We start from the raw sequence: 16,324 nt of genomic DNA on the forward strand, positions 1-16,324 counted from the left end.
ACTGCATCTCACCTATCCTACTTCCTGTTCCGTGAAATCACGAGATCAACACTCAATATTTATGAACTGTGGAAATGCTACTTTAAACTTTATTTTCTTTTGATTATTCTACCCGGCATATTATAATGCCAATGCTATTGTAAAATTAACGTGGCACTCCCATAAAATAAAAGCATTTTGAAGTTTCCAACATAAACCTAGGCTACTTACACAGACTCCTCGTTTTTCCAGTTCTTTAAAAACTTCTTTGATAGGAACAGAGAAAAGTAAGGTGAGCTGACATCCTCTTTTTTCAGGGTGGGATGGTGTGATCATTTTTATAAGGGTCTTCTCAGGGTCATTTCTATCTTTGCTGTAATAGTGCCTTATCAAATACTCCAAGTAACCAGTAAGAAGCATGGATTTCCTTCTCAGGCACTTCATTGTTGTTTGAGCAAAGATCTAATTAAAACAAGCAAGCAAACAAAAACACAATCGCTGCATGAAAGAACATTCCTTTCTCTGCAAAGACAGCCTAAAACCAGCCATTTCAACCACACAATACCCTATTTTGATTTATTGCCAACATTTATTTGATCACTAGCAATATCATGTTATTAGGAAAACCCACAAGTCAAAGTTTCCCAAATTTATAGCTAACCCATTTCTCTTATACTGTTCCCATATTGTAATGACATTTCAGACGTATTAAGCAATCATTTCCCTAAGATCCCTTCCATTCACTGCAAACACCATTTATTGTAGCAAATACACTTGGAAAATTATCTCTTGCTAGCTTAATCACATGCACATTATCTTCTAGGTACCGTTCTTCTCTGCTTCTATATGTTGTGTTTCAAGGATGATCAGACATCCCCAAGAAAGGAACAGCATAAAGCTACAACTGCTTCCCAGGGATAGTAGGTCTTGTAGGAAACATGTGGCTTGGGGAGCACGAGGGCCCTTTGTTATCATGATGGCACTGGGAACAAATATTCACAACTTTAATGCACAAGGACTTGGGGAGAGAAAGGGATTTAAAAAATACTACTTGCCAGCATGGGAAAGGCCACAGAAGTCATCTCATATTGCAGAAACTTTAGGAAATGACTTGCTGTAGACCCTTCCCAGCTGGAGTTACACTTATAAAGGTTTTGTAGAGGAAATACACGGATGAAGAAAAATGTTTCCATCGCAAACCTTCCTTCCTTGTACAAGGAAAACTGTCTTTGTTGTGCGTTAACCCTTGTCTTGTTCAGCTGTTTCTTTATAAACTGTACCTTCTGCTTAATGTAGCCCTGTGCAAGATGGCAGACCATTTCATAAATGTCATCTTTTGCCAGAGACCGTCTATTTCACTGTACTACAGCAATTAGTGCAAGGGAATCCTGACTGTGCCAAAAGTGAAATGCAAACACAAAAAGGGAAGTTTATAGAAACTGATGTGCTCTTCCTGCCTTTGACCCCCTGCAGTGGGCTAAATGACAGATCCCCCCCCACCCTCATTTGTAAGCACCATCTGGGTCAGAGCAGAGTATCATCTCTAAGGTCATATAAAGTTTACAAAATACAAAAGATGGTTTAAGGGTAAACCAAATTAATTGCTAAACAGAACGAATGAACAAATAAATAAATGAATAAATAAATGCACACTCTCACTCACACCCTCTCGCGTACACTGCCATATCCCCTTGGCATTTCTTAACGCAGAATTTTAAATCTTAATGTTTTCAAATAAAACTCTCTAGGTTATTAGTAATTCTGTGATTGATTTTGTTTTGTTTTGTTTTACTGGCAATGCAATTTAGGAGAGGGAAAAAATAGCTTGGTTTTCACTTCCAAAATGTCCCCAAGTGAGACTTCAGCAGCCTGAGATGAATAAAAATATGTGTGAATATCAAAGGATATGGATGGCTGTCAAATAACATTTTTCAAAGATATACACACTACATTAGCTTCTGATAGAAATCAGTATGTAAGTAGCAAATTATGAATCAACACCCATTATATTAGGTTTCCCTAAAGATTGCTAATTGTTTTCTACAAAGCAACTAAGTGAAGACATGCGAGGTACATTAGATCTTCTGTTCGCAGAAACAAGACTTGATATATTAAATTCTATGTTATTCTTTTCTTTGAAACCCCCACCCCCAATTTGTAAATCAGAAAGGAATATTCCAGGATATATTGCTTCCCAGTATTTCTATGAAATTTGGACATTTTACTTAGGGTTAAAACTGTGGTTTCTTTATGTGATACTTGCTTCAGCATTCTGTGCAACAATTCACAGGACTGACTGATAAAAACTTCATAACAACGAAGCCTTCTGCTGACAGACATTTAGTTTTCCCTAGCTTCAACTGATAAATTAAGAAAGAAATTAAAATTTGAAAACTTATAGTGGAATATATTTACTTCTTTAATTTAGAATCCCTTGGCTCCTATTGACTCCAGGAAACTTTCAGTTTAAAACAAATAAGAATAAGAAGTAAGAAACAAATCACAGACGTCCAGATGAGAAAAAGCATACAAACCAACAAAAATATGCTCTTTCTCCAGAAAGCCTATCCATATTTTCCAAAGAAAAGATTCTGTCCCTATAATATTACACCATGATGTAGCTTTGTTCTAAGAAACAGAATTACCAACAAGAGCAATTTTTACATTTAAAACGGTGGTAAAATCTGGCTCTTCTGTAGAGTTGCTTCATAGCCTAATCTCTTTTGGTATGCCTGCTTTTTCTTATCTGGACATACATCCATGATTTCTAGAATTACTTGCTTTTAAAGTGAAAGCATCTTAAGAGTCACTAGGAGCCAGGGGGCTCTAGATTAAATAAAAGAACCAAATAAGTAAATACATTTCCATATAGACTTGCAAATTTTAATTTCTTTCTTAATTTATCAATTGATGCTAGGGAAAAATAAATGTGGATCAGCAAAAGGCTTCATTGTTATGAAGTTTTTCTTAGGTAGTCTGATGTTACACGGTGCCTATTCGGTCTTCTTGTTTTTGCAGCAAAATATAAATTTAGAGGAGAAATGTTCATATTTTAGTTACACAATTTATTAATTCAATTAATTAATTAATTAATTAATAATTGCACATTTCTAGCTTCAAAGCCTTCCTGTCTTCTGTCTGATTCAAGTACTTAGCTATGGATCTGTTCATGCCCCTGCTGAAACGGCAACGTGGGACTGTGATGGAACCAATGCAGTGGGCAAAAAAAACCTGTGCAATGTCAGGAGAGAAAGCAAGTACAGTGGTACCTTGGTACTCAACTGCTCTGAAACTCAGCAAATTTGGTACTCAATGCATTTTGCTGCAAATTTTTTTGTCCTGGTACTCAGTGTTTGTTTGGTACTCAACAGACAAGCTGGAACTTGTCGGTGTTGCCTTGTAATTCACTACACTATTCCTTATGGGTAAAAATTGTTTGGTACTCATTGTTTTTGGTATTCCTTGTGTCTCCTGGAACCAATTAACACTGAGTACTGAGGTACCATTGTAACAGATTATCCAAAGCATTCATCTTTGGACAGATTTTTCATTTTACTGCCATCATGAAGGAATATTGCCTAATGAAACTTTTTTTCTTTCTTTCTTTGACTGTCTTCTGGTAGCAGAAAATAATTACTCACCTCTAAGCTAGCGTGAAGAGCACAGACCAATAAGATGGATGGATTGGATAAACGAAATCCATTGATTCCAGGGCTGAGTTGCAATTCTGTAACAATAATAAGCTGTGTGAGGAATCTGGTTATATATAGTTAGAGAGGTATTAGGCTGCATTCAATATTATATGAATGTCCTCTCTTGTAAAGAGCTTCCTCCAGGCCCCCCAAATCCAGTTTGATGCTACTCTATCAGCTAATTAAAACCATTGGATGTCAACCATTTTCAATATTTTTAATGCAAAAAGTAGAAATTTAACTATAAAATCTTTTCAACATAATACCAAATAATCCCCATAAATTTGATTAAATACAATTAAAGTTGTACAAGCATTTATACTTTTATGAAAGAAGCAAACAGCCCTTTTCTTTTAAACTTTGATGCTAATTCCTGAAGAAATGGTCATTTTCAATAATAATCAAGGACTAAAAACGAAAAAAATATATATTTTTCAAATTATTTTGAGGACAGCACAATTAAATGGGAGCACTTATAAAAAGCAATAAAGTATTAGTAGTATTATTAGCTAAAACCAACTCTTATTATATAATATAGCGAATCCAAGACTTCAAGTACATTTTAAATGCGTAAAAAAAGAGCATAAACAAAATGTCAACGTTACAACACTAATCAAAATTAAACAAAAACAGGTTGCCAAATGACAGGGATATAATAATGCCCAAATAAATAATATCAAAATTTGGAATTTCCACATAGCAACTAATGTTTTCTTCCTGTTAAGACTAGAATGGTAGAAGCCACTAACTTATTTTATCTTTGCATTAAAAATGTTGTGTTTTTTTTCTTTGACATTTGCTGTTTGCTTTTTAAATTCCCAGGCAATGTTCCCTTACATGCTTTCTCTCTCCTGCTTCTCTTTCTCTTTTTCTATCTATTGTTGCGACATTAGAGAAACAGAAGAAAGGTGATGCCAAATGAGGCCTTTACAAATCATCTGTATAATGTTGAACATTTTTTTTTGTCTTTTGACTCTTTTGAGTCTTTAATTTCAGGTTGGAATAGAAACACTTCCCTGTACTGAAAGAATCTTTGCTATTATTTTGCAGCAGTTTTATTACTTTTGATGTTGTTGATATACCTTCAACCCACACACCCCCAAATTTAAAACAGAAGGAGAAATATACATACTGTTTTCCATGAGAAACCTGGTTTTGTAGTCATGACCCCACCATCCTATTAAACTGGGGAGAAGATGATGGTAAAGGACCAGGGAAAAAGAAATGACAAGGATTAGTGACGCAATTAAAATATTTTTCCCCAGACATTTAATAAGAATAAGTATGAAAGGTCCATAGTGGAGTTTTTTTGATTTTGAGTACTCCTGTAGATGTCCAAGATAAGATAGTTTTTCAGAACATTTTCACGATATAGAATATAGACATATCATAAAGTAATCACAAATCTATAAAGCATAGATTGGGAGGTACTGATGTTGCTTTTTTAGACTCTTGAGATTCATAGGCCTTAGTACTATGTCTATATATGTCTATAGTACTATACCATTGATATAGCAAGTCGAGGATTTCCTATATCAATGGATATAGGAAGTCCTTGACTTGCAACCACAATTGGGACTGGAATTCCAATCGCTAAGTGATGTGGTCATTAACCAAGTCATCATGTGACTGGCGCCTATTTTAGAAACATTTTTACTGTGGTTGTTAAACACATTGCCATGGTCATTAAGCAAATATGTCTTGACAATTGACTTTGTTTGTCAAGTTGGCTGGGAAAGTTACACATTGTGATCCAATGACCACAAGATGCTGCAATATCATAAATGGGAGCTGATCGCCAAGCCCTTGAATTGTGATCGTGTGACTTCAGAGGTGGTGTGATAGTCATAATTTCACGGACAGGTCATAAATCACTTTTTATGAAGTGATGAAGTTACCACAGTAACTTCTAACCATTCCAGTTGTACATTGAGAACTACCTGTAATGCTACCCGAACTCATGGGATGAAGCTCTTTTCTACAGAAGAATGGCCATTCCACCAAATATTCAAATGGCAGCTTAATAAATCCAAGAGAAGCATTCCATGCCAAGGACCAAACCAGGGAAAGAAGCATAGCATAGCATAGCATAGCATAGCATAGCATAGCATAGCATAGCATAGCATAATAGAAAGAACAGAACAGATCTTCTGCAATCAAGAACAGAAGAACCCCACAAGAACCTTCAGCACTTGAAGAGGCTGGGGAAGAAAGCTAATTCTGTGGGTTTGGTTTGGTTTGATTTTTCTTATGTCAAAATATAAAATGCTAAGATTTCAGCAATTACCCTTGCAAAGCTTTCAAAAATTTGTATGTGTAGGCAGGTTTTTCTGTACATACGGGCTCTATAAGTGGTAGCAGAAAAAGTAATACTTGTTTAGTGACTGCAGTTGGTTCTGGTGAAAAGGTTGCTAAGCAAACCACATGAATAAGAGACGGAGCAAGATTGCTGGTTGTGAAGATTGCTAGTTCTTACTGTCACATTCAGGTAAAGTTCTGTGCCCAGTGTCATATGTCTGACTTTCCACCACCTCCCATTTGTTTTTGTTGATGGTGGTTTTATTATGCTCAGCTGCTGTGTGCCTTTATTTCATATTATGCATTTTATTGTAAGGTGCGCGGAACGACATACGTGAACTGAACGGCCATATAAATCAAATAAATAAATAAAATAAATGGATGCTGTTGACATTTCTACCGAAAACGCTAACAAAATAATTATGCGGTTACCATAGTCAGAATAAATATATAAAATAAATAAATTAAATGTCTTTGAAATTTGGATTCTGATGCTCTGAATCACATGCAGAACTTTTAACAACTTCCCTCCAATTTTAAGGTTTGCTATATGTTGCAATTAAACATCAAGTAAAGGTTGTGTTCTGTCCCCCTCCACAGTCCGGGAGACACGAGCGATGACTTAATTAGCCGGCAACTATCAGATCTGGCAGCAAACTAGCGAGCATCTGCCAAGTGTCTCTGTTATCTCTCTTGATGCCAATGAGTCAGCCAGGAAACCAGGAACAAACAGGACTTCAGCTCTAATTCTCTCCCTCTAAGCAGTTGATTTGCTTGCCACGAAGTGGTATAGCAGCCCTTGCTGCTTTTATATCCTGTGGGGTATGGCTCCATGACTCAGCACTTCCTAGGCCTGCCCCATCTCTGTTGTTCCTGCCTCTCCTGCCTACGAAACCTAGGATCCAGCCAGGCCTGATTGCCATCAGCCGGGTCTTGAGGCATGGCCTGGGGGGAGAAGAGTCAGGGGATGGAGGCCTCATTATCTCCTCCACCTGGCCTGCCTCTGGCTCCTGGAGCTGAGCCAGGGAAGCCGGTGCTCCAGAGGTAAGTCCTGATGGCCCTTCCCCCTCACTTTACGAGTCACTTTCTGGCAGGGGGCCCAGCTCAGGGGGCGCAGACACAACAGGTTGTGACCCTGGCATTATTTTCAAAGGCTTTACTCTATAGCTGTGAGCTATAAATGGCTATTGTGGCCAGATGCTACACAGGTAGTCCTCACTTTATAACTGTTCACTTAGAAATAGATCGAAATTGTGACAGACCTCCCCAGCAGTGGTGGGTTGCCCCTGGTTTGGACCAGTTCTATAGAACTGGTAGTAAAACTGGCAGGAGGCTCTGCTCACTGACCCGAAAGTCATCAAAAGTGATCTGCAGAAGAGCGTGCATGCACACGCGGGCACAATGCAAACTGGTAATAAAGGTAAGTAGAACCCACCCCTGCTCCCCACGGCTACTTAAGATCCAGGTTTGAACTTTCCATGCCCCTCCACAGAATCACAAAAAGTGGCATTCTGGCCACTTGCCAACCACCCCGCATTTACGACTATTTACAGCATCCTATAGTTAATGGGACCAGAATATATGTCATTTTTTTGCTGGAAACTGGTATTTACTTCTGATTTCCAGGGGGAAAAAAAAAAGCCAATTGCGGATAATGAATTTTCTTAACAATTGCAACATTTGCTTAATGACTGTTGCAAAAAGGTTGTAAAATCGGTCACGTGATGACCTGCTTAACTACTGGCATGACTAACAACTATAATTATGGACTCAGTTACGGTTGAGTATTAAGTTGAGGATTAGCTATAGTAACAAACTGTGTTTTATGTTTTGGAATTAAAACACATCTCAAAGCATTTATATTGTGGACAGATAAGATAGTATTGATTCTAGGGCAAAGATAACATTTATCTTGTAGAGAGAACATTTTATTTATTTATTTATTTATTTATTTAATTAAATTTTTATACCGCCCTTCTCCCGAAGGACTCAGGGCGGTTCACAGCCAAATAAAACCACAATAATAAATATAATAAAACAGTAATTAAAAAACCTATCAAATATGGCCCAATTTTAGATAAAGTTCACGCTTTCCTGATTTTACCTATGCTGATTCCCATTTGCTTTCATTACTTTTATAAACAACTCAAGACGGTGTAGTTAACACTCCTTCCTTTTCCTGTTTTCCCTGCAACAACAACCTGGTGAAGTGGGCTGGGCTGAGCGATAGCATCTGGCCTGAAGTCATTCTACTGGCAGTCATACCTAAGGTGGGACTAGAACTCTAGTCTCTTGGCAATTGGCTGAAAGCCACCCTGGCAGTCATGCCTAAGGCAAAACTGTAACATTAAACAGGGGTTAATGCACCAGGCTAGGAATAAGAAAACTGTGAGTTCTAATCCTGATTTAGGCATGAATAGAACTCAGAGTCTCCTGGTTCTTAGCCTGGTACATTAAGCATTAGACTAAACTGGCTTAAACTAGGAGGAGGCTCAGTTTGGCTGATATATTGGCCTCACTTCCTGGGAGAATAACTGAGAAGAGCTTTCCAAGCCTTGGCACTGTCAATCTAAGCTTCCTGTGCCCTGTTTGGAATGCTGGATTTCATCTCATTGTGTCTCTTACCTTTTCCTTTGAGTTTGTTGCTTGTTTATTAGATCCCTGGTCTTGACCTGAATCAAGCCAGAGATTTTGCTTACAGTTACTATTTTAAGACATTGATAAAAAGAGACTTCTTTTCTGTAAAAGTCTATGGAGATTCTCAGTCATCCAGGTCATGGTTGTCCCAAATGTGTTTTTTCAAGGGGTAACTGGACTTTCTGGTTTTTCTTTTGAAGATGTTTCACTTCCCACCCAAGAAGTTTCTTCAACCAAGCAGCTGAAGAAGTTTCTTGGATGATATTTTCAAAAGAAAAACCAGAAAGTCCAATTGCCTCTTGAAAAAGCACCTTTGGAACTTTCCTCTAAAAATTCTGCCTGCGTTTGCATATCATTGGACCGAGGCAGGTATCCAGCTTGCTATCCTTGTTGAAAAAAAAAAAAGGCAGGTAATAGATCCTTTTTTTCACATTTTCTTCCATAAAGAGCATAGGACATGAATATATTATCCTTATGACAGTTTTCTCAAAAACAATCTAGTCTTCAGGAAACTTGAAAACTAAACTATAAACAGCAAGTTTTAGGAGTTATATTTTATGACAACCCTTATTATCCTTCATGGTAATTCTGCCCCTAATTTGGTCTAAATATGGAAAGTGCTGCATTTGAACTTCTTAGATATAACTTCCGATGTTATAGCCAGTTATCCTTAGTTGTTCACTTGGGTCTATTTACCTCCATCCTAATGGCCTGTATAAATATTGATGACTTAGGAAGGGGCTGCAAAATTTGAACTCTAAAAGAGTATTGGTTTTGCATGGGGTAAGGGAAAGATAAAATTAGCCTTGATACTGCTTCTCACAAATGACAAGCCTGTTAAGAATCAAAATAGCCAAGGTGTTAAAAACTACTTACTATAGGGTTTTATAAATATATAAAACAAGAATTTATTAAAATTATACAGGACAATGCTACAGTAAAGTTCACTGGAAAATCTGTGAGCAGCTGATGTGGTGAGAATCCAACATCAGCTTGAATGGGAGGACATGACTAGGTACTTGTTGCTTTGGAGAAGAGATAAACCACTGAAGCTTTCACATCTCTTATTGAACCTTCAGAATTTACTCCGATTGTTACAAAATTCAACAATGTGATTTCCTAACAGAAAATAAACGAAGAACTAAAACTAGAGGGGTATAAGCCCTAAAGAAAATTAGGTGTATCCAGGGGTGAAATCTAAAAATTTTCCCTACCGGCTCTGTGGGCGTGGCTTAATTGGTGAGTGTGGCTTGGTGGTCAGGTGACTGAATGGGCATGGTCAATAATAATAAATAATAAAGTATACAAAACTTGGGAGGCACCAGTCTACCTTCTTTAAAAATAGAGGCTTCAATCTACCAATTGCGTTTTACTGAGAGGCCCCGGTCTACCAAGTGCCTTTTTTTGGCAGGCACCGGTCTACCTTCTTTAAAAATAGAGGCACCGGTCTACTAGCTGCCTACAGCGCTGATCAGCTGTAGTGCAGCCCTTTGAAGTGCCGTGGCAGTCATTTAAGGCCGTTTGCAGCTATATCATCTGTTCTATTCGTTGAACAAAGGCACGCTGCAAAGGAGGCAGAACAATCTAACTTTATTAAACAATTAACTGAGAGAGGCACAGCTCTCCTAACAAACTCTCCCCGAAGGGCTGCCTGACAGACGCTTAAAATAGCCGGCTGTCAGGCAGAAGGAACCAATAAGAAGTCTCCACTCTCCCGCTTTCTTGGCTGCTTGCGTGTCAGCCAATCAGGAACCCAGCAACAACCTTTGGCTTGGAATGGACGTGGCCGCGAGTACACAACATCATCACTGACCGCTTCAGGGACAGAGAAGAGGAACAGCGAGGCGTGGGCAGTGGGGGGGGGAGCAGGGATTTTTGCTACTGGTTCTCCAAACTACCTGCTCCCATCGCTACCGGATTGTGCGATCCAGTCCTAACCGGGAGCATTTCACCCCTGGGTGTATCTTTAAAAAAAAGTGGGGGGGGGGAGTCTTTCCCCAACCTGGAAATATGGTCCTGCCCTTGAATGATATAGTCTCACTCTTGTATTCTGCAGGCCACAATTGGTAGGTGGCCCATATTAAATTTGCTCCTGGATACCAGATAATTTTTCATTCTTGAAATTCTGCATTTTCATAACTTCCTTTTATGCCAGAGACAGCATGTGGGGCCTAAGTTAGTTAACTGCATTATGCATACAGTACTTGCAAGTCTCAAAAAAAGACTAATGCACCAGGACATAGAAAAAAAGGCTAAGAAGAAAGTTACTTTCCATCTTTTCTCTGTGTATCTACTTTTGCTATTATTTCATGCAAATATATAGATTCAGAAAGTTATGAAGGGATTTAGGGACTGCAGTGATGATCTGAAGGAAAGCCAGGTTCATTTTTGGCTCAGGGTTGTAAAGTTGAACTTTCTTTTGAGTCAGGTCTGTATTTCTAAATATAAGTTTACAAATTTTGCCAGATTTATAATAGCCATTGATGTTGACTGATGAAGAGAGAGAGAGAGAGAGCAAGAGACAGCGAGAGAGAGAGAGAGAGAGAGAGAGAGGGATCTTAAATATAATTCTGACAGATAATTTCAATGGGGTTCTAAATTATGGCATTAAGGGTTTACAGATTTTCAGATACTGGGTAATTTAAGACTGAAAGATGACCTATGAACAAGGCACTTGATGTACACAGTACATTAGATTTTACTATCAAAACATTAAACTTCTAGCATCCTGCATTTCTTCCTCAGTCCTCCGTATAATTAGTTTGGTGTGGCTTTGTTTGTTATTTCAACATACCAATTTTATATTGTTCTTTTATTCTAGGTAATTTAAATATGTTTGTTTTAATTTGACTAATTGTAATTTCAACTTTTACGGAGCTGCCCCATTAAAATGCAAAGAGGCTTAAGGGCCATTATTATCTAAGGAAAAAAGAAAGCCCTATCCTATACCTTTGCAAGAAAGGCAGGATATAAATTATAAAAATGAGATGAATATAGGTAACCCCTGAGGATAGTTACACAGTTCCTTGTCCAACATCAAGGCAGAGGAGACACAAACACAGAAATTGTGAAAAGGTATTTCAGAGGCCCGGTTTTTACCTTCCGAGTATGTTCCCTGTTGCAACTCAAGAGATGAGCAAACGGAAGATTTCGAAGAATCTCAAACTCATGCCCACAAGGGCAATCTCTCTCTCCCTTTGCTTTCAAGCAGAGTCACTCTAAGGAGCAATCCCATCCAGAAGTATTTTTATTTTTATACTTAGTTCAGATTTTCCCCTTCACATCTGTGTGATTAGAATAAAACATTGGGTATTCAAAACTTGGCTTGTTTCGTTTGTAGTTGCATTAATGATGCTGGAGCGTGGGATGTAATGATTGCTGTGTATAAGTGGTATAGACATCAAAGGAGATCCGGTTTAAAGAACAGAAAGGGAGACCCCCGCCCCCTGCATCCTTTGGCCCAGGCTGCTGAATAACAGATGAGCACACTGTGCATTTATAATTTATAACCTGAAAAATCATGGGGTAAATTTGAGTTCTACAGAGGGAAGAAAGCACATTCTTTCCACACTCGGAACTTGTTTCTCTCTCTTTTCTTTAAAAAAGAAAAAAAAAATGAAAAGACATAGGGATTTGCATGATGTTTTCCAAGTCAAACAGATCTTTTGTAAAAGGTACCACCATAAGATTTTAAGCGGCTCGCCATTTCTCATCATCTTTCCATTTCAATGTAGTGTATATATTCGGATTTTTTTTCCTCTTCTCCTTTTTAACACAAGTTGTTTCCTAATTTTAATCCACACAGCACAACTATTCCAACAATATAAGGAGAAAAATATCCTGTGAAAATATTTGTGTCATACATACCCTTTGAATGGAGTATTTAGCGTTAAAATATTAAGATGCTGTCAGGCATCTTGTGGCTAATGATTAGTCATGTGGTTATAAGGACTATGTATCTGTAAGAATTTAAATGTCAAGTTTCATTTCATTTCTTATTGCTAAAGTACAAGATCTACACTATATTGTTCGCTTGCCCTTTTCAGCTACGTGCAAATGTTGCCTAATTCTTAATCCTATTCTATTTACGGATGGAATTGCTATCAGATTGTTATCATAGTACATATCCAACAGTCCTATGAAAAGTTCCAAGTTTATTTTTTGTCTGATTTTGTGAAAAACTTAAAAATAATGGAAAAGCAAATAGAAAGATCTGCTATGGTGTTTTTTTTAATGCTATTGAACTTGGTTGGTGAAGTTAAGACTTCCTTTTGTAGGCTCTTTCATTTTGACCAATCTATCCTGTAAGCCAAAGAGCACAATTTAAGAAGGAAGGAAGATAACATTAAAACATTACATTACATTATAATTAATGACAAGCATACAGTAACTAGGCTACCTTGGCTATGTTATATGGAAATGTCACAATTTTAAGTAGGGTTTTCTATTCTTATCCTAGCTTTATTATTTTTATAAATAACTCAAGGCAGTGAATATATCTCATGTTCCTTCGTCCTCCCATTTTCCTTACCACAACAAACCTGTGACATGGTTTGGGCTGAGAGAGAATTATTGGCTCAAAGTTACCCTTCCGGCTTTAATGTCTGAGATGGAACTGTCCTCTAGCTTAGCACTTTAACTATTAGACCAACCTTATCTTATATGAAAATATCACAATTTAAGTATTCCCCACCCCACAAAATTCACTTTTCCCCTCCATTTCATCCTTTTTTATATATTAATTGTTGTTCCCATTCACTTAATTAAAGTGTTGGTAACTCACATTGTATTTATGAAACAAAAAGCAAGAAAACAAACTTAAGCCATCTTGCCAGCCAAATCCAAGGTAATTTAGCACTAGTAAAGGTATGAAGACAAGGCCTCTGCTCGTGTCTCCCTTAAAAATTGATTTTTTTTCCTTGTTAGTCTTTTATATTCCATTCAGTTGGGAATTCACCAATCTCTGAACATGTCCCTCTGTATTACCCCTCCAGGTCAAAACAAAAGGAGATTGAGTTCACTTTTATAACAAGATACAAGTTTTTTGTGCTCGGAGTATGTGAAAGAGAAATGGCTATTATGCTGAGAATCCAATCAGGGCTTGTTGAATTCTTGGAAGCCTCTGGCATTTGTGAAGAGAGTGGTAATTTCATTCACCCGAGAACCAGCGGAGGAAAAGCACGAGCTGCCCAAAAAAAGAGTTGAAGTCTAAATTAAATCTGAAGAAGAGCTCTTACCAAAGCTCCTCCCGCAAGGCTAATGAAGTTGAATTAAGGCTGTTAAATCAACTTGTGATTGCCTATCATTGCAGAGGACCCATATATTATTTCTATCAGCTGGATTTATGAGGTTCATTTCCATTAGAAAGGGGGGAAAGAGGAAGACAGCCAAAAATACTTTGGAGTAAATAACAGTTCAATCTTTCTGTTTTCCTTGGGAAATTTAACTGGGAACCAATGAATGCATGTTTGGATGATATCCTTCACGCTTCTTATTCTAAATATATTTGAACAGGGCCATCACGGTGAAAAATAGTAACACAATACCTTGTTGGTGGGTGGGATGAAAATATGATTATGTTTTGAAAAGTGTTCAAATAGATTTAAGACAATGCATAGACTCTTAACATCCTTTCTAAGATACAGTTTCTGCTTTGAAGCAGATCTTAGCACTTCCTTACTTTATCTTCCCTCATTTGTTGAATGAGCCTTGAAGGAGTGTATCTTTCGGCAAACCCCTGGTGAAGGAACAATGCTAAATAACCTTCAATTGCAGAAGGAACAAACCAACACATCTTTCGATCCAGGTAAGCAGTTAAAATTTCAGAAAACAAGACTGACTAGTTTACTTCCTTACAAATATCATCTTTGGGTTTAGAGCTTAGTAATTCTTGGAAAAACACCCATACACATGCAACTGGAAGCAACAGAAAGAATTTCCAGACCATATTCAGAATTCAAATTATTTCCCATTGCTGAAAAATATGCTAGGTGGAAATAGCCCAATCAGTGGATGTTTTTAAGAAGAGATTGGACAGCTATTTGTCTGGAATTGTATAGGACAATGATGGCTACCTTTTATGGAGCGAGTGCCCAAAGCGGGCACACGCACACATGTGTGCGCAGCTCCCCCAGCACACACCCCACTCTGTGCATGCACACATGCCTCCCCACACATGCCCCCACAACCCCCCCCCATAGATGCACGGCATAGACCTGATGACTAGCTGGCTGGCGGGAGGCGTGTGCGCATGCTCAGTGAAACTAAACTAGGGTGACAGCTCGTGTGCCCACAGAGAGGGCCCTGCATGCCACTGTGGCACATATGCCATAGGTTCGTCATCGCAGGTATAGGGTCTCCGGCTTCATCAGGGGGTTGGGCTAGAAGTCCTCCAGGGTCCCTTCCAACTCTGTTATTTCCATTTGCAAGATCAAACCTTTCTGGCCCTCCATCCATCTACATAATGGCAGATTTTCCATTGGATGAGGAAGAGAAAGCAACCACAGTTTATTTGCCTATCTGATCATTATCAGATAAGATTAGAATGGGTGTCTGTTCTTGTTTTTTTCCCCCCTTCAGTAAAAGATCTAGGGAATATGCTACAAACCCAAAGCACCTTTTTGTCTTGAAATCCAAAATGCTCCTAGCACTATTAAAATTGTTTCTAATCTTATTTGAAGGTTTCCTCTCAATTTATCAGTGAGGAAAGCATTCTGATTCAAAATATAATTATTTATGGTACAAACCATTTTAATTCCTTAATGTATGTATGGTCCTAAATAAACAAACAAGCCATTTCAACTGAAATACAAAACTTCCAACATAAAATCCATTTCCGTAACAGAAATTTAGTAAAACTGAATTTTATGCAGACCCAATTGTAAAGTATGGTTATAGCACACAAAATGTGGTCACTTTTATGGAAACTTTAGAACGTGTTTATGTATTAAGGAAAATATAGTTGCCTGTTAGGACTAACCCAAGTGATTTATGGAGAATAATATATCGGGCAATTTATTTCTTTAGTACAAACTACTTTGAAAATTATGCTTTGTGCTATAGACATCACTCAATCTCGGGATTAACTGAACTAGTTTCACAAAGTTCATGAAACTTACAAGTTTAAGAAATTATCCACAAGATCCCATTTCCAAGTCAAATAGGTACAATTCTAACAGCCTTTCCACACAGCTGAGTTATAATGTTTTCCATCCATCTTTAAGTCAAGATAAAATGACCAAATGTGAACAACATGACACTTTCTCCCCTCTATTTCCAGTCAGTAGTAGTCACCTGATTTCCCTCCGAGGTAATGGGTGACAAATCTAACATATTTTTATATACTGTCCTTGGTTGGTTTTGGAATGGGGAAGAAATATGGCTGAACAGTTAGGTTAGGTGCACCTGGAAAAGCCTCAAAGGTTGTAGAAGGAAGAAAGCCTAAAACTCAGCAAGCACATCTCAGAAATGTGTGTACAATGATGCAGCAGTAAATCACTAATTGCTTATTAACAATTTGACCCTTACAGCTATTGTCTGCCGAACATGTAAATTCATTTTGTCTCTGATATGTAATCACATAACTAGCCATATCTTTTAAACTATCCTGAAAATGTCCACGCCAGTTTAAAAATAGATGTTTTAAAACGATCTTGCCTTCCTGCTTTAGTGTGCTTTAGAGCGTTACACTAACCCATTCAATTCTCTAGATAATTTGC

The 16,324-nt window shown here is 37.8% G+C and overlaps 1 protein-coding gene across 10 annotated transcripts in view; it reads right to left on the bottom strand.

Annotated features, from left to right (window-relative positions):
- Nucleotides 1–16,324, bottom strand: part of KYNU (kynureninase) — a 147,926-nt gene that overhangs the window by 3,763 nt on the left and 127,839 nt on the right. For all 10 annotated transcript variants that reach the window (XM_058193725.1, XM_058193692.1, XM_058193637.1 and 7 more), the window contains 3 exons: nt 4,804–4,856; nt 3,621–3,706; nt 211–441 (listed from right to left, as the gene is read on the bottom strand). In XM_058193725.1, the coding sequence (XP_058049708.1) occupies nt 211–441; nt 3,621–3,706; nt 4,804–4,856 (370 nt within the window). The remainder of the gene's footprint in view (nt 1–210; nt 442–3,620; nt 3,707–4,803; nt 4,857–16,324) is intronic.

This window comes from Ahaetulla prasina, chromosome 1, assembly GCF_028640845.1.
Source record: "Ahaetulla prasina isolate Xishuangbanna chromosome 1, ASM2864084v1, whole genome shotgun sequence".
Classification (NCBI taxonomy): Eukaryota; Metazoa; Chordata; class Lepidosauria; order Squamata; family Colubridae; genus Ahaetulla; species Ahaetulla prasina.